At 33.1% G+C, this 22,345-nt stretch overlaps 2 protein-coding genes across 2 annotated transcripts; both read left to right on the top strand.

Moving 5' to 3' along the window:
- Positions 1–1,420: 1,420 nt before the first annotated feature.
- Positions 1,421–2,573, top strand: LOC139492733 (uncharacterized). Its single transcript, XM_071280885.1, has one exon. It carries the CDS (start codon positions 1,443–1,445, stop codon positions 2,571–2,573), a length of 1,131 nt encoding a protein of 376 aa, XP_071136986.1. The 5' UTR covers positions 1,421–1,442.
- A 6,997-nt stretch (positions 2,574–9,570) lies between these two features.
- Positions 9,571–13,520, top strand: LOC139491036 (contactin-associated protein like 5-3-like). The gene is made up of 3 exons (XM_071278306.1): positions 9,571–9,693; positions 10,476–10,904; positions 12,712–13,520. The coding sequence occupies exons 1-3, from the start codon at positions 9,657–9,659 to the stop codon at positions 12,771–12,773; spliced, it is 528 nt and encodes a 175-aa protein (XP_071134407.1). The 5' UTR covers positions 9,571–9,656; the 3' UTR covers positions 12,774–13,520.
- The last annotated feature ends 8,825 nt before the right edge of the window (positions 13,521–22,345 follow it).

Raw genomic sequence — 22,345 nt, 5'->3', positions numbered from 1 at the left:
CAGGTATTCCAAAAAGTAAATCATTCATATGAGAAAAAACATTAAACAGAGATCAACCGACGACGACAACTGATTGAGATGATAATCACAATAATTTATCAAATATATTTTGTGAAATGACTTATGTTATGAATACTTATATTATGAAGAAATAATATTGCCAAATAGTGCTTCCCTTAACCATTAGGTAAGCTAACACGAGTGATACTGAGTTAAAGCTGTAAACTTAGTAAATTGTTACGGCAAATATGCAATAAAGATATTGTTACGTTGAAGAAAGCAAGAGTGGTTATAATGATCATAACACTTGATACCGTTGCCGATTGCGAACTTATTTTCATTTGCCCTCACCGGGAGAAATTTAGATTGAAAACGTGGAATTTTTACACGAAATTTGTAACGAAAATTGTATCATATGTGTCCCCGATATTCCCTGACAACGTCTCTGAAAAAAAATGAAAACTAAACGTTATAATTTCATGCTTTTAAAGTCATAATTGATATCGAGGTTGCACTACTGCAAATATTTGTAAATAAGGCACACTAACGTAATGTTAGCTCTACAATATAATCATACTACAATATGATACAAATTAATAGCGCATGTACTTTTAGTAATCTATTTTTTGCATTATGCCCCCGTCACACTAGACCAAGTTCCTATCACGTTCCCAGTGCGTTCTAAAAAAGTAGGCGAACGTAGTGGAAACTTCTAAGTCGTGGTACGAACGCAGTGCAAACTTATATGGTCGTACTGCGAACTTGCATGGACGTGGTAAGGTCTTCATGGACGTGAAGGACGTGAAATAATTTTGAACATGTTCAAAACAAACGTAGTGAGAACTTCCTGAGGATAAAACGCAGTAAAGACCTAATAAGAACGTACTGAGAACGGCTTGGTCGTAGTAAGGACGTAGAGGACACTAGTTATGAACCGTATGGACGTAGTACGGACGTGATAAATTTGAAAGCCGTCTTCACTGCGTTTTTACTACGTTCTTGGAGATTGCACCAGGACCTTACTACGACTGCTCTACGTCTTTACTACGATCTTTTAGAACTTGATGATTCAGGGAAGTTTTCAACACGACCTCGCGAAGACTATTCTACGTTCTTATTACGTTCTAAAAGACCTTAGTACGTTCTTTGTACGACCTATCGGTATGCAGTACGTCTTTACCACGTCTGCGGTGCGTTTGCAGCAGGTTTGCATCGGATCTCTGTTACCCGTATTGAATATGGTATATATAGTTTTTTTTTAAGACGGAATCATTTGTAATTGAACGATGGAACAAGATTTACTTCTACTTCATACATCATTACAAGGACAACAAGCTCTTATTGATGCTCAAGTTGCGCTTTTCTGCTTCAGGATAAAAAGAAAACAAAGGAGACCCAGAACATCGTTGGTGCGTCCCTGGCTTACTCAGGAAAGAAGGCTTATGTTTGGCCACTATGATAGACTGATGCAGGAGTTGAGAATGGAGGATCAACAGTCGTTTTTCAACTTTCTGAGAATGCCGCCCGAGATGTTCGACGAAATCTTGAATACAGTAGGGATCAGAATTCAAAGGAGAGATACCCGGCTTAGAAAAGCATTAGAACCAGGCCTGAAGCTCGCTGTCACTATACGACACTTATCTTCTGGGGATAAATATCCAACTCTACAATACGACTTTAGAGTTGCCCGAAATACAATTTCTATGTTTGTTCCCGAAGTCTGCCAAGCCATTGTAGACGAATATAAAGTCGAAGCAGTTTCTTGTCCCACCACACAGCGCGAATGGCGTGATATTGCTGAAGAGTTCCAGCGAAAATGGAATGTTCCACATGCCTGTGGTGCTCTCGATGGCAAACATATAGCCATTAGATGTCCTTCAAATACAGGATCACTCTTTCATAATTACAAGGGTTTTTGCTCAGTGGTTCTCCTTGCACTAGTTGACGCGGATTACAAGTTTTTGTGGATTGACATTGGTGGTTGTGGATCAATGTCTGATGCTCAGATCTACAACAATTCTGAACTTAAAGAGTGCTTGGAAGAAGAAACGATTGGCTTTCCAGACCCGGATCCAATGCTGAACGATGACAAAAATGTGCCATATTTCATTCTTGGAGACGACGCTTTTGGTTTGAGAACATATCTGATGAAGCCTTATTCTCAACGAGGCTTAACAGATGAACAATTGATAACTAATTACAGAATATCGAGAGGAAGACGTGTGGTTGAAAACGCATTTGGTATATTGGCCCAACGATGGCAATTATTACTTACCACCATGATGCAGCAGCCAAATGTAGTACGAAACATTGTCGACTGTTGCGTTTGTCTGCACAATGTGATGAGACTACGATATCCAACACAACAGAACGCGCAACTTGACATGGAAAATGACCAACATGACTTGATTCCGGGCTTATGGCGAGCGACCGCAAATATGTATGAAGTAAACATGGTAATTGGACCAAACAGAGACACCGTAGCTGCAAAGAAGCAAAGGGAATACCTTCGACTATATTTCAATAGTCAAGCTGGCTCAGTTCCTTGGCAAAACCGTATGATAAGTGCATAGTTTGTAACTGATGGAACAGTTTTGATTTATAAAGAATGTACACATGTATTACAAGGATATTTGAATTTTTGAATATATTATTATATTTATATATTTGGCTTTTTGTTACTTGTCCTACGGGAAACTTGTCTAAAACAAAACTCGTATTCCAGAATTACAACTTGGCTTATCCTACCTTAAACGATCATTTTTAACTCTTCTGTTTTTTCTTGTGGATAGAGTGTGGTCTCTCTGACACTTACCCCATATCTGTTCTTTTTCATATTTGGTAGATTTTCTGTCAACTGACGCTTCGTCTTAATTTTTGTCAAGGATACATTTAAATCTTTGAAACTTATACATGTATCGGTACACGAGAGACACAATAGAGGTTTTTTCTCTGTGATGTATTGTTTTCTGGTTGTCTCGCTTGTGAGAAAATTTTGGATGCTTGAAGTTTTTCTGCTACGTACAGTTTTGGTCAAAATATTAAATTTTATTATCAATCATTGACAGCTTTCATCCGATAATATGTAAAAAAAGTATCTAACAAGTGATTACATTTATTTCAAAAATGCTGTAGCCCTCGTGCACAAAACAGTTTATGATTAAAGTTACATTAGAATGACAGTCATACACAGAGTTTCTACAGGTTAAATCAGTTTAATTGTCATATTTGAAAAAAGACCAGTCCATGGTTATAAGCACATTCCGTACCTTGAACAAATAACTAAAGTACATAACATATGTGATACTAGCAACATTAAACACATACCACGCTATGAACAAGTAACATGAGCTCACAGCTGTGATTACAACCCAAAAAGTAAATTGAAACCAAAACTTCTTTCAACACAATACGTTGCAACCTAAAAAAAAATCAGGTATTAGTAAGAAACTGTTCAGAGATGTCAGAGTCACTCATGTTGTACATTTGACAAACACTGCTCGACTCGCTAGACTTTGAAACCCCTCCTTGCAAAACATTAGGATTCGATGTAGCGATCACGGAAGATGTTCGTGGCGGTGCCAGTTGCGTCAAAGGTTGCAGCTGCGTCAGTGGTTGCTGTCTTTGATGAGGAAATTGTTGAAACACCCAGTTGGCATCCTGTGACTGCCATACGGAAACACTAGATGAAGGCTGACCTGGCCACTGCGACGGTTGAGGCTGCCACATAGCAGGACATCCCTGTGTCTGTCCCTGAAGAGACTGTTGTGGCAGTTGAGGGGATTGTTACTCCTGACTCCTTAATTTTTTCCAACTTATCGTTCTCGCCAATATAACGATAAAGAGTTGTGCTAATTTCCTGCTGAAATTGTCTCCAAATATCATTGTCGAAGTCATTAACGACAGACTTTATCCAGTCCACAAATGTATCTCGCTCTCTTTTGGAAGATGGCTTCATTCGTTCAAGAAGTTGATGATTAATGGCCATCATTTGTTGACTCCGTTCCTCAAGACCAGTCAGTAGAGACTCCTCTGTAAATTTATCTTTCTTGCTCTTGGAAGCTGCAACAGATTGGGGCATAGTTGTATCTGATGGCTTGAAGCTGCTTGTAGATAATTTGTAGATAATTTCGTCTGCTATGTTTTCTGTATCATCACCGAACATGGGCGTACCTTCTAATTTCCGCTTCATCTATATAAAACACCAAACAGAGATTAAGTACCTCTCAGTTAATTCACCATCACCGGAACCAGATCGTAACTTCTTGAGCTTTCCATATCTACTTCTCAAACTAGAATACCATATCTTCAAAACATCGACAGATTTTTCCATCTCAACTGCTTTATCCCGCCAAAGTTTTTCTTTTTTCGCCGTATCTTTATATAAATTTAACTTCTTATTATACAAAACTGGGTTGGCCTCTAACCACTCGATCATACTTTGCTCCTTTTCTGGGGAGAAATCAATAACTGGTTTCGATTTTTTACTTGCCTTAGGAGCATCAGTACTAGCAAAGTCTGACTGAACTGACTGGGTATCATCTTCACTATGTCCCCCCTCTAAGTCATTTTGTGCATGAATTGTTGGTTCTTCCTCGGGTGTTGCTTCTTTTTCAGCAATTTCTCGCTGATTACATGCGGGTGTACTCCTACAAACTCCCCTTTTACTCTTTCTTCCGCGACCTCTAGCTGGCATGTTGCTGAATGAAATAAAAAATGCCCGTGAATTTTTCTGTTTTGTATGGAGTAGTTAAGACGTAACTAGAACCTACAGAGGTCGTTCTGCAAACTTTATGGACGTTGTAAGGACGTGGTAGGAACGTAGTGAACACCTGATGGAAGTTATATAGACTTGACACGAACCTAATAAACACTTGTTGAACGTGGTGCGGTCTTTGTAAGGACGTAGAAGGGTCGTGTTAGAGACCGAATAACGGAATTATCAATCGAATTTGAGCAAGTTTCTACTACGTTTAAAAAATATTTAAGACGTAGTGGAAACTTCATGGACTTTGTCTCAGTGTGACGGGGGTTTAAAGGTAAAAATTTGTAATTTTCGTTTAGTTTCATTTTTCGAAAAGTACACTATTTCTGTTCTTATTTGGGTTATTCATGGTCCAATATTAATCTTTAACACACAAAGTTACTTATTTTGACCTCATTCATTCCATTCAACACGCAATGAAATTCGTCTTTGATCAGGGTCACGTTTTGATAATTTCTGTACCATTTTAGCTCTGACACTTTTTGGATCGTTTTCCCCTATTCATTACATTATTAGCCATGCCACCTTTACATAGTAAATCTGATTTATTTTTTATTAAAATAATTTATAAATAATCCTCTCAAATATTTTAACAGTTTGTCAGTATTTTTGAAACATTGTCTTTGGAAAGCAGTAAATATTCGGTGTTTTCTAAAAACAATCGATTTGCTATTACATGTTCATTGCACATCATACCGTAAATTGGGTTATTTTGGTTGTAGATTTATTTTGGATTATTTCGTTCCTCCAATTAATGAAAGTGCCAAAATTAAACACATGGAAATAAAGCAAATACTAAAAATTGAAATGACAAAATCGCGTACCAGTACGACAATCTCATTATGTTAATTATGGGGAAGGTATTATTTTGTTATCATATCTTCCGTAGAATTCCTTCAATTCTATACATAGACAACTCTGCAATTAAATACTTGATCAAATTTGATAACAACACTTTACATTTTTTACTTAATTTTCAATTTTCTGAAATTGATAAGAAAACACAACATGAATGCTGATTCACATATGTCATAAATATGCCAGGCTCCTACTTAATAGACACCGTTATTGGTACTAGGAATTAGAATATCAAAACTGCCTGTAATCCTTTATCTCCAATTGATTATAATATACTGCTAGAGGCATAAGGATTAAAATGTAAATCCTTGATCATTAATAGATTAATATGATCTGCAATAAAGATGATTAAAATTTATTTCACATTTTATTTGTAAAAAGTAAATAATCAATTTAAAAAGTGATTTTAATGTTAAAGATTTTTTTTTATATTTTATTTCAGCTTCGAACCATAATATATGGATTTTTTTTTGCATTTGCACCCGTATCCAATTCCTTCATTAGGTGAACTTTGACGTATTTCTAGTTTGAAAAAATCAATGATATTTTGTCAATAAATAGGTTAATAAAAATAAATATGAATGAGCTTGCTTACTTTCGTTGCTCCAAAATTAAACATATCAATTGGACAAAGCATCAACATCACAGACACCAAAACAAAACCATGCCTTTTGTGATAAAACCGACAAAATTTTCCAATTTATGGCATTACATTCCCAATTTGCTCAATACGGATGGTTGAATATTTGTTGTTGTAAAGATTTACAGAATTACAACCTATTGTTTTCGTAGTCTGAACGTGTTTGAATGGTTAGCAATGGCACTACGCATATAATTTAATACGCTAAACGACCGTTTCGTTTCTATAAGACTCATCATTGACGCTCAGATCAAAATAATTATAAAGCCAAACATGTACAAAGATGAGAATTGAGGAGCAAAAATTTCAAAAGGTTTTGTCAAATACGGCAAAGGTTGTCTATGCCTGGAATGCGAAAATTCTTAGTATTTTGCATAATTCACACAATTGTAAACAGGAAATTTATAAAAATTACCATATACTGGATATTAATGTCAACACTTCAAGATGAAATGTACAACTAATTGATGGATATATTTCTAAATATGCGTTTCGACTTAATTGAAATTCACAGTATTGTGAGCATTTAGCTTATATTATGAAATGTAAGACTATAGAATGGCATGTGCAGTAAAAAAAAAACCTGTTTGTTTTGACATTTAGTGTTGAACTTATATAATATCGTTTTTACTGTATTAAATATTACAGTAATATGTTTAATTACTGTCATAAATATATTATGGAAAATACTTTTTTTAGTCTGATAGCTGTTTGTTGCTATCTGTTTTAATTATTTGTACCTAGAATTTTAATCGGGCCTTTTGTTACTGTTATATAATGGTTTCGTGCCAGAGTATACAATTATTTATTATAATGTGTTTGCTCATTGTTAAGTGTCTCTTAATAATATGTTAGCACACATTTGATGAAAGGAGTTTCTAATTGAAACTAGATCTGGTACATTAGAGAAAACCAGCGTTGCTTTAAATTAACTACAACTTATATTGCTTGGCGAATAATACAATATGATTAACTTCAGCCTTATCAATAATATGTATTAAATAATTCAGTATATTTTAACTGCTATTTAAGTACATAAAGACACGAATTATCATCAACATTCATTACATAAGCATTAGTTTAAAATACAAAATGAATCTTTGCATTTTAATACTTATTGCAATAAAGTTCGCGTTCGGCCTTTCTGGCAATTACTTTTCCCTGGAATATAACAAACGTATTTCAGGAGAGGGATACCAATATAAAAGTGTATCTTGTGTAACAGAAATCAGCTGTGCATACAAATGTTCTGTGGAGATAAACTGTTGTGTGGCCAATTTTGACGCAAATTCTCAAACATGTTATCTTGATATATCGGGGAGTTGTTACTCAGCTCCACAACATGAAAAGAGTTAGACTACAATTCGAAGAGGTTTGTATTTGGCCACACAAAACATTATTTCTTTTGTATTTGTTTTAGTTTTAGTAAAACATGTAAAATAACTGACGTATACAAATTTTGAATATTACATATAGAAAAAAGAAGATGTTGTATGATTTCCAATGAGTCAACTCTTTCCAAAAGACTAATTGCACAGAAGTTAACAACTAATGATCACTGTACTGCCTTCAACAATGAGCAAAGGCCATACCGCATACTCAGTTATCATTGGCTAAAATTACTAGCACATTTATATATAAAAGAGGGACCAAAGATACAAGAGGGACAGTCAAACTCATAAATCCAAAATAAACTGACAACGCCATGGTTAAAAATGAAAAATACAAACAGACAAACAATGGTACACACGACACAACATAGAAAACTAAAGAATAAGCAACACGAACCCCACCAAAAACTAGTGGTGATCTCAGGTGCCCTGGAAGGGTAAGCAGCTCCTGCTCCACATGTGGATATATAACATATTCTTGTTATACAATGACCTACGGAATTACACTATTTACCAGATTTGTTATTATATAGGCAAAACGACGGGTGCCTCATGTGGAGCAGAATCTGCTTACCCTTCCGGAGCACCTGAGATCACCCATAGTTTTATCTTTTATATCGTCCCTCTTTCATACCAAAATACATCAAATAAAATAATTCTTTTATGATTTAATGATTTTTATCTAAAGTGTTGCTTTTTTACCTTCGCACTGGAATTTTATTTCTAGCCTTATATGTTCGTTTGTCTAATTTTGATTAATGACCTTTGTGAAAGGACAATATTTGTTAGATTTTTACGAGTGACAGTTTAATGTTTTTAAAGCACATACACTCACTTTTTACTAATTCTAACTACATAATTCGACTTTGTTTTAATTGATTATCTGATTTTCATATTGTTATCCTTTGTAGCTCGGGAAGATTTGTTTAACTGGAGTCCATGGAGTAAGTGCTCAAAGACATGTGATGGAGGGATTAGAACCAGGACACATCAAAACCGACACACAACCATTGATAGTGCCGGAAACGTAACATCTATAGAGAGTTGTCATCATTTTGGTTGCAATGATACTGGTGGGCAATTAAAAACGATTCAACACAGCATCAGATATTTCGAAAAAGAGAAATTAATCTTATTTCAATATAATTTTTTTTTAACATCAGAGGTCACTTTTGAGCTTTTGTACACTTAACACGTGTTAGGCGTACAATTGTAAGCCTGATATCTATAAAGAGTTTATTTATTGTTGTTTCTTACCTATACAATTTTTTTTTTAAAAAAGATTAAACAAGTAAAGATTTATTTCTTAATTTCTCTAGGTGTATTCACATGAACAATATTTATAAATTGTTTGATGAAAATATTGGCGAATTTAATAACAAACAATAGAACGATAGATATGATCACATGTTCTTTTATATTTCAAATTTGAAGGGAACATTTATACAGCCTTAAGTGAAACTAGCTGACTAATATTCTCTTATTTCATATATAACAGTGTAAAACATTTATCCAAATTATAAAAGTATGAAATAAACAATATACCGGATCATTAATATGTAGCTTCATTTCATGTGTATTTTAGTCTAGATGCCATCTATTTAAAACATGTCGAGTTATCCTCCGAAGACCACCGATTGCAATATAAGCTATATAAACATAAATATCCATAGATTACAGACTCATGCATTTAAAATTTTCGAGTTCAATTAAAGTTCACATAAAAAAAATGAACTTCTCCAAATAAGTTTAGTATAGATTATAAATAATTCACGAAGGACTTGTTCTGCTCGTACTTCATTATAAAAGAGACAAGAATCACAATTGATCGTTGTGGTTGATAAAGATTTCCGCTAAAATAATATCAATATATCATGTTTTTAGCTATCAACTGCAATAGTTGGTAGTCTAAACAAACGGCCTATTGGATAGTCAAACTGAATTCATTGAACCAATTACATCTAATGGTGTTCAACTGCCAGCAGTCCAGATTTATTGTGATATGGAAATGGAAAATGGAGTTGGAGTAACTGTGATAGGTATGTCTCCGACACAAAATTGTGATAGATATTCTCCCACAAGTTCAAAGGAGCTTTCGTTCGGTTTCAACTTTCTAGATCATTAGATTCTTGACAAAAGGGAGGATTTTCGTCTCAAATTGTTAATTTTCCTTTTTTGAGTAATGATTTTCTTTGGCACCATCATACTGTGTTTCTGTTTTCTATCTTGTTTTCTATGCCCGTGTCTGTTGTGACCTTTTTGTCTTTAAGGAACCCAATATATGTATTACTGGTAAATAAGCCTGGAATTTCGTTACCATAAATTACTAAAAACCTTTATTTAATTCTATCATAGCTATAACTTTTGATTTTAAAAGTCGATTGTACCTGCAAAAAGCGGGACAACACATCCTAATTCTTTTTACCGTGCTTTGCAATTCAGATACGACCGTTATAAATTTATCGATCCTTAAATAAACGTTTTCTAAATTGTTACATATTCAACACTGTAATCAGATGCTTAAATCTTGATTTTATTGGTATTAAAATTTGATGCTGTAATCAGTAAATCAAACCAAACTATATATCATTAATAATGCAAATGCACTTTCATGGATCTACAATCTACCGATAACTTGTCTTGGCACAAGACAAGGTCATGTTTTTCTCTGATTGTTCATGTTGTCATTACACAAAAAAAAATAGTTGTCTCATTAGCATTCATATGACATCTTCTTTTTCGTATTTAACACATATCTAGTACTGAAAGCTGTATTTATAAGTGTTTATCATCTACGTTAAAGAATTCTTGATGTTTCCAGATCACGACGGAGAGCGAGATGTATATGTATATGGCTATGAGGCACATGGATCCTACAGTTTTAACGTCACATATGATATTCCTTTCGAGCATGTAGTTGCAATAATAGATTCATCCCAGTTTTGTCGACAGTTTGTACGCTGGAAATGTTTTGATGCTCAAATGTGGGATGGTGGAAATCAGAAGTGGAATACGTACTGGACAAATCGAAGCACAGCCTACTTAGCAACCAATGAGTACAAACCTCCATCTTTATTTTTTCACGGATCTGAAAAAAAGAGAATTTGTGAGTGTGGAATTTCTCAGACCTGTCAACAGAGCAATGTGCTCTGTAATTGCGATATCAACGATAGCATTTGGAGATCTGACGAAGGATACGTCACAAATAAGGATGCTTTGCCAATAGTCGCTTTCTTTGCAGGGGACACAGGTAAGGAATACAGTAACTAAGCAACGATATTTAATCACCACAGGCAATTGATTAAATTATCATAAGAGTTCATGATCGTCATGTTTATTTTGGTAGTCTAAATTTCTTTACACAGAAAATAGCATCAACAATTGTTAATGATAAAGATTTCAACAAATAATTTCTCTTTACTTTCCAGAAAAGATACAAAAGGTGTGTGCTATGTATTTCAAAACCAAAATTACACATTACTAAAACTAATCACTTGGTGAAACTACCAACACATGTAGGTATCATGGCGATTAACACGAGTTAATTAGAAGATAATATAAATATATATAGGAAGATGTGTCAATGAGACATCTCTCCATTCAAGTAACAATTTGCAAAAGTAGAACAATCTTTGTATACTGAATATACTTTTAATACTGAATATTCATTGTAGAACAACTAACTTCTGCGCCTTTCAAGAATATAAAAAACTATAAGAATTTAAGTGGTGATGAATATGTTTTACTTGAAACTTCCTATTAATTGGTTTACCTAGAACTTTAAATAAAAAAAACTGATATTACGGAAAATACTTGTATACTAAATGCAGTATAGGTAAACATTAGGTTTCAGCATATCTTATGTATTGGTAAAAAATAAAACGCCTAATTAAACAACTTAAAATAAGTACAATTTGTAGCCACTCAGTTTGATTATCCTTCACAACTAATTTACATAAGATTTTTGTTGCTTGCTATCTATTCCCGCAATCATCTGACACACACAAAATATATACATATATATTATTTTATGAAATATTGATAAATTGATGAAGAGGCTTAGTATACGTTGAATTAATCAGAAACCAAATACCACAAAAAGTATCTTCTTGTCAAAATACGAGCTTTAGCAGTAGACAAGGGCATAAGGGCATGGTTTTTCACTTTAATTTTGATTAATTTTCTTTCGCGACAATTTTCCTTCAAGACAATATATTGTTCGCCACTTTCAATTATTTCTAGCCAACTAACGATTGTCCTACTCATTCACAAAATGTAATCGGTTTGCCCCATTGTTGTGTATGATTGTTTTACAAACCTCTTTTTTTTTATTCTACATTGTTTCCAATAAAAACTAAAATTTTACTTTCAAAAGATTAAAAATATTGATTATTAAACCGTATTTTTTTTTACTTCTTGAAACAAAAGATCCATCTTCAACAATTAAGTTTCTCGGATATAAATTTTCCCATCTTAAGGTAGTATAGAAACAAAAGTCAGAGATTTTCCTTTATAATTGAATTTATTTCTCTGTAGCACAATTATTTCTTTTCTTTTCTGCACCATTGTCAAAAGAAAAAAAGTCGTGACGTACACATATGCTGGAAACACGTAAGTTACAAAGATGTAAATAAATCATTGAGGTAACACGTGATGCCATGTCACCACACCATTTCGTTAAAAAAATCAATCAACACTTTTACCAATAAATCCTTTTGTTTCCTACAAAAATAAAATACACTCGACTGGTTAATACTGTTCATTTTCTGTCAAAGTCGTTTGAGCTTAAGGTGAATAACGAATATGGTCTGATCAAGCAAATTCGAAAAAAAAAAAAAAAAAAAAAAACGAAATGGATGAAATCGAATTGCTATAATTCGCCAAATTCTTCGCAAGTAATGAATTTTAATCGCAACAATTCTATTTTTCGCACAATACGAACATTACGCCATCGGAGACCATTGACAGGGGCCTATAAAGTTGTTATATACTTTATTTTCATTTTTTTTTAAATCATTAAAACGACACTATTTAATACTTTGGTTTTTATTTTTCAGGACATTCCATGGAAAAAGGTGAACATTTCATAGGCCCAATTGAGTGTTATGGAACTGCCTAGTAATATATCGAGCAGTTGGGAGCAGTTATACAATCCTTGGCAACAATCAAATCAACTTTACAACAATTGTGCATGTTTCTTTTCAAAAGATTATGTAGATTTTATGACACTATCTCCTTTTTATTTTTTGTTTTTATAGTAAATTTTATTCTGTCGGCACTTTTGGAATTGGCCCTTCTGTGAAAAAAATTCCCGACAAATTGGCCCTACCTCTTTCGTAGTCTGAACGTGTGGGAATATGGACATAAACTAATTAAGTGATATTTTTTCTAAGTATGCGCTCCGACTTAATTGAAACGCACGGTATTGTGAGCATTTAGCTAACATTATGAAACTTCAGAAGGGCATGTGCAGTATATAACTTTTTTTGAATTTAATGTTAAACTTATACAATGTCGTTTTTACTGTACTAGATGTATTTTCTGTCAATGATATATGTGCCTATAATGGGGAGTTTTTGTAAGTGTGATAATTAATTTCTCCAAAGCTTTGGCTGTTTCGAATACAATGAAGTATCGCAGTTATATTTCAACTTGACTTAGTTAGACATTACAATAAATTATGCACAAAATCTAAAGAAATAAGAAAGCCTATGCAGATTTTCCGAATACAAAATTTAAAATGGACAGAACCATTTCGGCTGATACTAAGTATTTCAATTAGATTGGTTCATGTTCTGATAATTTGTGTTTCACTTTCCTTTAATAATCTGCTTTGCCTATTATTTATAGAATAACTAATCGAAGAACTCAACGAGTTAATTATCAATGTTGTTCGGTCAATAATTGACATTTTTCGATAATAAATTCTTTAAACCGGAAGTAGCCTTTTTCAGACTCATCCTGAAGAAAAATACCTATAATAGTTTTTTTTATCAGTCTGAAGTAACAGATTACATAAACAAGTAGTGACATTTTCCAACACTGTTTTTTTCAAATTTCGTTCTTATTATCGAGGTGGAAAGACCTTCAATTGTTCTCTGAAGCATTGTTTTTTAATGAATTTATGTTTAAAATGTATACCCCAAATGATATAAATTCATAATAATAATTAAGAAAAAAGCTAACAAAAAGTGGTATGAATTTATATTTTGAGGTTGAAACAAATATCATTATGTTTGATTACTGGACATGTGCATTATGGAAATCGCCTAAAGTAATAATTCCACTTGAAAAATAACATGGTCAATATTGATTACTTTCCCTTAGAATTATACACTGAGAACATACATTCTTTACGAAACAATTGTTTTGTCAGAAACAAAGCTATATAGGTTATAAATGTCCTATTATATTTCTTTGTTTGATTATTGATTACTTTCCCTTAGAATTATACACTGAGGACATACATTCTTTACGAAACAATTGTTTTGTCAGAAACAAAGCTATATAGGTTATAAATGTCCTATTATATTTCTTTCTTTGATCAAAAAAATCTTCAACAACAGACTAAAGCACTGACATTTCTATTTTATAATATTAATACTTTATTAGGAATCAGCAGCACTCGAATTTTGACCTCTCAGAGAAAGAAAAAACACCATTAACGGAAAAGAGATCTTTCCTGTGCTTACATTTTGACTAATGAAAAGTAGGCGTTCTAAAATAAATAGATATGAAGATATAGTAGTTGTTTGTTGCTGTCTGTTTCAATTGTTTGTCGTTTTATGTACCTAGGATTCTTATCAGGCCTTTTGTCACTGTTTTTAATGGTTTCATATTTTGCCAGAGTATTCAATTATTTAATATAATGTGTGGTGTTTGCTCATTGTTAAATTTAATGATATGTTAGCAACCACAATTAATGAAAGGAATATATAATTTAAACTAGAGTTGGTATATTAAGAAAAACCAGCGTTGCTTTAAATTAACTTTAACTGATATTGCCTGACGAATAATACAATAAGATTAACTTCAGACTTATCAATATGTTTTAAACAATTCAGTATATTTCAACATACACTTTAGTATATAAAGAAACAAATTATCATCAACATTCAATAGATTAGCATTTGTTTGAAATACAAAATGAATGTTTGCATTTTGATATTTGCTGCAATAAAGTTAGCGCTCGGCCTTTCTGACAATTACTTTTCAATGGAATATGACGAACGGGTTTCAGGGGACGGATACAAATATAAAAGTGTAAATGGTGTAACAGAAATTAGCTGTGCATACAAATGTTCTGAGGAGATAAATTGTTGTGTGGCCAACTTTGATGCCCATTCTCAAATGTGTTATCTTGATATGTCGGGGAGTTGTTACTCAGCACCATCACATGAAAAGAGTTGGATTACAATTCGCAGAGGTACGTATTTTGTCATTTGATATAATTATCTTGTGTTTATTTTAGTAGAATTATTATGTTTTTTTTGTATATCATATAAAACTAGAAGATGTGGTATGACTGCCAATGAAACATCTCTGTATAAGACAACAAAGCACACGGAAATTAATAATTAAAGTCACCGTACGGCATTCAACAATAAGCAAATCCCATATCGCGTAGTCAGCTATGAAATGCTCCATTATGACATAAGTTAAACGGTCAAATAAATGTACAAATGAATTAAAGCAAACCAATATATAACACAGCACAGAAATCAGCTCCTGACTTGGGACAAACAAAAACATACAGAATTTGACTGGGTGAAACATGTTTGCGGGATTCCAACCCTCTCTTAACTTGTGACATTTGTGTAACAGTACAACATAAGATTTAAATATAAAAATCAGTCGAAAAAGGCTTAACTCATTAGATGGATACAAATAGAAATATATCTAAAAACTCTCAGAGTGAACGTGGTAGTGGCCTTTTACATCACAACAACAAATACTATAAGTACAAATCCGAGAGTACTCGTCGTTACTGACAGCAAGTTTAAAGCAATGCCCTTCAACTTTGTACTTGATTGGCTTTATAACTTATTTTGATATGAGCGTCACTGATGAGTCTTATAGACGAAACGCGCGTCGGCGTACTAAATAATATTCCTGGTACCTTTGATAACTATTTACACCACTGGGTCGATGGCACTGCTAGTGTACGTTTCGTCCCGAGGGTATCACCAGCTCAGTAGTCAGCACTTCCATGTTGACATGAATATCAATTATATGGTCATGTTTAGAAATTTCCCGTCTATAAAAATTGTTCGAAAAATTAAGGGTTTTCTATTCCCAGGCATATATTACCTATGCCGTATTTTGCACAACTTTTTAGAATGTTGGCTCCTCAATGCTTTTCAACTTTGTACTTGTTTGGCTTTATAACTTTTTTTTTATATGAGCGTTGTCAATGAGTCTAATGTAGACGAAACGCGCGCCGGCATACTAAATTATAATCCAGGTACCTTTAACAACTAATTAAAGGCAATAACAATTAATAAAAAAATCATTCATCAAAAACTAAATGGATGTATTAAGTTAATACATTTCAATTTTTTTGTAATTTGAGTATATATTTAAAAATTGTATGCTACTCCAAATTTAAAAAGAAGACTGTGTTTGATAAGTAGTAGGTTTAAGTTTCACTGTAAAACAAAAGTATATGTTTCTTATAAACAAGCCCATGGAAATCTTCAGAAAAGTAGTGTTATTGAATTGTTGTCTTTCCGTACTATTATTCGTCGGTCGACATTTTTTACTGTACGCGGTGACTTTAGATCAGAAGTGTATTATGATCATCCTTCTTCATTTAATTTTTCAAATTGTCGTCTTCTAAGTTGGGATTTCAAACTTTGAATTTGGAATTTTCAACTTTGAATTTGGAATTTTCAACTTTGAATTTGTAATTTCCAACTTTAGACATTCGGGAATTATTAACTTTATTCATTGAATCACCAACTTTAATCCTGGAATTGTCAACATTAATTTTGGAAATTCCATCTTAAATTATCCGACAATGATTGTTCCGACTTGTATTGAATGAATCTCATAATTGAGAACATTGTGACTTTTGGCTCACTGGACTCTCGCCACGGCCAAACAGTGCACTTCAGCTTCATGTGTTTTAATTCATTTTTTGTTGATAATTGCTATTGTAATCACAGACGCAGATCCGCATATTAAGGAGACAACTGTATTGTATTTCAAGCTCCGACGGCATTAGTTGGTGATTTGATTGTCGCAAATTAAGTTTCCTGGCAAGGCTTTCTTTGTTACATATTTGTTTGTTTTTTAAATGATTAAGATTAAAACACAGTGTTGACTGTTTTGTTTTTGATATTTTTACCTTTTATGTCTCTTTATTTTGTTCACGCATCGACATCGTTCTCAATATAAAGGAATTTGATGCGACTGTCATACAAGTGAGAGGTTAAGCTAGCTATAAAAAAGGTTCAATCGATCATTTTCTACATTTGAAATCTGGAATGAGATAGTTGTTATCCATTCGTTTGATGTGTTTCAGCTTTTGATTTTGCCATTTCATTAGGGACTGTGTGTTTTGAATTTTCATCGGAGTTCAACTAACGGGTATTTGCGCCCATCGAATCACCAATTGATGGCGTCGAAGCTTAAAATACAATATTGTTATCTTCATTCTAATAAGACTGAAAGAACACAACGTTAAACATTACATAAGTCGTCTGCGCCAGCGCGTATGTTTCAATTATGATTGTTGCCCTGAACATTAGTGACGTTATCCAATCAAAAGAACGTAACAAACGATGTTGCATTAAAATAATCAATATTATGTAACAAATACATATAATTCATACATGATTACAAATGGATATTAAAATTGAAGCAAGCATATATATTTCTTATATTATTTAAAAAAGGTTAAGTCTCTCACATGTTTATATGAAAAAGTAAGATTAGATATTTATAATACACGATAATGGCTGTCATTTACAACACCGGAGGTTGTCGGTTAAACAAATGAACCATTTATAGTTTTGTAAATTTCTGATTTCCTGTAACCTGAGACAGGGGTGTAAGGTGCAACATAAGACAAAGACAAATCAGTCGAAAAAGGCTCATCAGATTGAAACAAACAGAAATACATTTGACAAAATCACAGAATGGACGCGGTCGGGAACATGTACATACCTACAACAAAATGTACTAAGTACGGATCTGAAAGTACTCACAGTTACTGACAGCTAGTTCAAAGCCAATGACAACTAAAAGGAATATGAATATACGACTAAAGTATCAATTTGGCACACATTGATAGATATAAATTGCCTGTTTGTGTTGTTTAGTTGGTGTTTCGTTAGCTTATTTCGAGGATCACCTGTGTTTTATTATTTGAACATGTAGTTTTTGTATTGTATTTCACAATAGAAAGCAAAAGACAGTGTGCCCCCCCCCCCCCCCCCCCCCGCCACCACCACCACCACCACCAAATACAATCAAATCAAACTCTTATATTTTGTTCTGCTTTACCAGTTGGTATTTTTTTGCAAATGTTAGATATAAATATGAAATAAAACATCGCACGATTATATGTCTATGTACATTTTGTAACTAAACATATCAGCAAACCTTCAACAGGTAATACAAATAGAATTATTTTTAAAGTGAAAATGAAAAGACAATGATGCATGAGTATGGTAATTGCAATACTTGGAACTTTTATTATTTTAATTTAAGACGTTATATGTGTAAAGTGTTCAGATTTGTATTTTTCTTTGAATAGTGTAACTTTTTTCTTTCACTTAAAACCTAGCAATGCCTTTAACCCCGCCACATTATTTAAGTGTGTGCCTGTCCCAAATCAGGAGCCTGTAATTCAGTGGTTGTCGTTTGTTTATGTGTTACATATTTGTTTTTCGTTCATTTTTTTATATAAATAAGGCCGTTAGTTTTCTCGTTTTACATTGTTTTACATTGTCTTATTGGGGCCTTTTATAACTGACTATGCGGTAAGGGCTGTGCTCATTGTTGAAGGTCGTACGGTGACCTATAGATGTTAATGTCTGTGTCATTTTGGTCTCTTGTGGACAGTTGTCTCATTGGCAATCACACCACATCTTCTTTTTTTTTATATTTTCTCGTTTATCGATTTTTAATTTCGAACCTTAAATGTTGTTTTTTTAATTTTAATTGTTACCCTATGTGGTTTTTTATGAATGACAATTTCACGTTTTGAAGCAAAACAAATATCTTTTTTTTCAATTCTACATAATTCGAATTTGCCTTATTTGATAATCTCATTTTTACATCGTTGTACTTTTGTAGCACGGGAAGATTTGTTTAACTGGGCTCCATGGAGTAAGTGTTCAAAAACTTGTGAAGGAGGAATAAGAACGAGGTCACATCAGCATGCCACCATTGATAATACCGGATATGTAACATCTGTAGAGAATTGTCATATTTTTGGTTGTAATGATACTGGTGGGCATTTACAAAAGATACAACATGGCATTATATATTTCGAAAATAGACAATTGATCTTATTTCAATAGAATAATTTATAACATCAGTTGGGTTTAAACCCAAAAGTCTTTACTAGTCTTTTAAGTTCTCAAACTTTATTTAGACGTTTTAGGTTGTTTTGTTCCGACCGTAACTGTAGACCTTTGGTACACTAAACGCGTTAGGCATACAAATTTAAGCTTGATATTTATGTTTAGTTAATTTAATGTTGTTAATTACCCAAAGAAATTTGAAAATAGGATTAAACATATAAACATGTATTTCTAAACAGCTCTAGATGTATTCACGTGTAGGAAATATGTAAACTGTTTAAACAAATTTGAAAATAAAATAAAAAACACGATCGAATGATAGATCTAAATGCATGTTCTTTTTCATCTGAAATTTAAAGGGATCATTTAAAGTATTAAAAGGAATACCAGGTATAATGAATTGGTTAATTAAACTGTTATTTCTTAGTTCTTAAAAACGAAAAAAATCGTTAATGAGCATTTTAAATGATTATTTAATAAAGCTAATCAAAGAGCTCATATAAACAAATGAGAAAAGCAGAAATAGAATTTATCCAAACAAGTCCACTATAGATTAAATAATTCACAAGGGATTTGTTCTTTTCGCACTTAATAATAAAAGAAACAACCATCCCAAATGAACCTTTGAACAAATACGGATTTCCACTTTATAAATAATATCTATAAATCATAATGTTTTTAGTTATCAACTGCAATGGTTGGAAAACAAAGGGCCTATTGGATAGTCAAACTGCATTAATTGAACCAATTACATCTAATGGTATTCAACTGCAAGCAGTCAAGGTTTATTGCGATATGGAAATGGAAAATGGAGTTGGAGTAACTGTCATAGGTATATCTTCGACACAAGAAACTTATAGATATTCTCACCCTGGATCAAATTTTTGTTTTTAAGGTTTCAACCTTCCAGATCATTGTATTTTTACTAATTAAATTTTTGACTGGAACATCATCATTATTTGGTAATTGAACTTTTAAATAATGTCCATTAACTGCAGTTTTCTGTGTCTTGACAAGTTTGAATTGCATGTAAATTATTTTATAATTTCTTTTTATATCTTCTATTTCCTTTTCCGCATATCTTCATTTCAGTTCAATCAAACGTTTGCCATTACCAGGTGTGGAATTTAAAATAGAAAGACTTAATAGATATCAAAGGTACCAGGCTATTAACTTGGCACGCCAGATGCGCATTATACGTTTTTATGTATATTTTTAATTTTTTTAATTTTCTCTCCAAAACAAATTACACCCATTTTCAAGTGCGATCGATATAACAGTAAAAATATTAGATTATGTTTCATACGAAACCATTTCATCAGTCTTATAATTAAATCACGAGTTGGTTGACTATTAGGGAATATCCGTTTCACATTCGATATCGGATATGTTTATAATATCCTAACTACAATTCCTTTTTCTTTCCACGATCGAATGTGACCTACCGAATAATACTATTTATAGGGTTTGTAATAACATGAGCAACTTGACAGGTGCTACATGTGGAGCAAAATCTACTAAAGAAACCGGAGCACCTTAGATCACCTGAAGTTTTGTGTGGGGTTTGTGTTGCTTAGACTTCAGTTTTCTATGCTGTGTCTTGTGTATTATTTGTTTTGACTTTATCTTTTTTAGCCATGGCGTTGTCATTTTTTTGTATCTATGAGTTTGACATTGCCTCTGTTACCTTTCGTCCACCTTTTAATCCATTTTCAACATGATCAATATCATCTTATTTTAACTGGTTTGTTATTTCATAAAATGTATTTCTAGTTATATTTCTATCTGATGAGTTACGCCTTTTGTCGGATTTTTATAGTTCGTTCTTAAATTGTACTGTTAGACCACTGTCCAAGGCAAGGGGAGGATTAGGATCCGGCTAACATGTATAACCCCGCCACATTCTGTATGTATGTGCAAGTTCCTAGTCAGGAGCCTATAATTCAGTGGTTGTCGTTTTTTGCAGTGTTACATATTTGTTTTTCGTTCATTTTCAATGTGCATTAATTAGACCGTTAGTTTGATCGTTTTCAATTTTTAATTTCGGGCTTTGTATAGCTGACGTTATTGTATGGGATTTGATCATTGTGGAAGGCCGTACGGTGACCAATAGTTGTTATTTTTTGTGTCATTTTGTCTTTTGTAAAAAGTTGTCTTATAAGCAATCATATTTTTCATATTTGTCAAATACCTCGTACTTCAAGTTGTATTTTAAGTGTTTATAATCTACTTCAAAGAATTCTTGATGTTTCCAGATCACGATGGAGAGCGAGATGTTTATGTACATGGCTATGAGGCGCATGGATCCTACAGTTTTATCGTCACATATGATATTCCTTTCGAGCACGTTGTTGCCATAATAGATTCATCCCAGTTTTGTCGACAGTTTGTACGTTGGAAATGTAAAGGTGCTCAAATATGGGATATAGGAACTCAGAAGTTGAATACGTACTGGACAAATCGAAGCACAGCCTACTTAGCAACCAATGAGTACAAACCACCCTCTGAATTTTTTCACGGATATGAAGAAAGGAGAACGTGTGAGTGTGGAATTTCCCAGACCTGTCAACGGAGCAACGTGCTATGCAATTGCGATATAAACGATGATATTTGGCGATCCGATGAAGGATATGTCACAAACAAAGATGCTTTGCCAATAGTTGCTTTCTTTGCAGGGGACACAGGTAATTAAAATCGATCACTTAACGATAGTATCAGATCACCGAATGCAATAATCGATGATCATTATTATAATTGATATATCGTGATCATTGAACAATCTGTTTTTGTTTTAGTAGAGCAAAGTTGTGTGATGATGCCAACGTATATATCTAACATCACATTCCAAATATGATACATAATGTCTGTTGTATGTATTGCGATACAAACATTTCATTGGTTAAAGTAATCACTTGGATAAATAACCAAAAGATGTCAGTTTTATATCGATTAGTGACAGTGAATCAGTATATAAATCAACTGAATATACTGTAGCGGGCAGGGGCTTGAAATGCTTCGACCCAAGAGTTTTTACTCAAATTATATGAGTAGTTTGTAAATAACAAAGTCAGTACGACAAGATATGAGCTGGTCAGTATAATATAGGCATTTGCTAAAAGTCACGTAAATAAGTTTCTATCTTTTATTCATTTCAAGA

This window comes from Mytilus edulis, chromosome 10 (assembly GCF_963676685.1).
Source record: "Mytilus edulis chromosome 10, xbMytEdul2.2, whole genome shotgun sequence".
NCBI classification, from domain to species: domain Eukaryota; kingdom Metazoa; phylum Mollusca; class Bivalvia; order Mytilida; family Mytilidae; genus Mytilus; species Mytilus edulis.
The sequence above is the reverse complement of the archived record's forward strand: the minus strand, read 5'-3'. Positions and strand labels throughout refer to the sequence as shown.

Excerpts from the sequence above, each read along its gene's own strand:
- LOC139491036 (XM_071278306.1), top strand. The coding sequence starts at position 9,657 with ATGGAAATGGAAAATGGAGTTGGAGTAACTGTGATAG. Across the intron at positions 9,694-10,475 it reads AGTTGGAGTAACTGTGATAG|ATCACGACGGAGAGCGAGAT; the intron begins GTATGTCTCCGA and ends TGATGTTTCCAG. Across the intron at positions 10,905-12,711 it reads TTTCTTTGCAGGGGACACAG|GACATTCCATGGAAAAAGGT; the intron begins GTAAGGAATACA and ends TTTATTTTTCAG.
- LOC139492733 (XM_071280885.1), top strand. The coding sequence starts at position 1,443 with ATGTTTGGCCACTATGATAGACTGATGCAGGAGTTGAGAATGGAGGAT.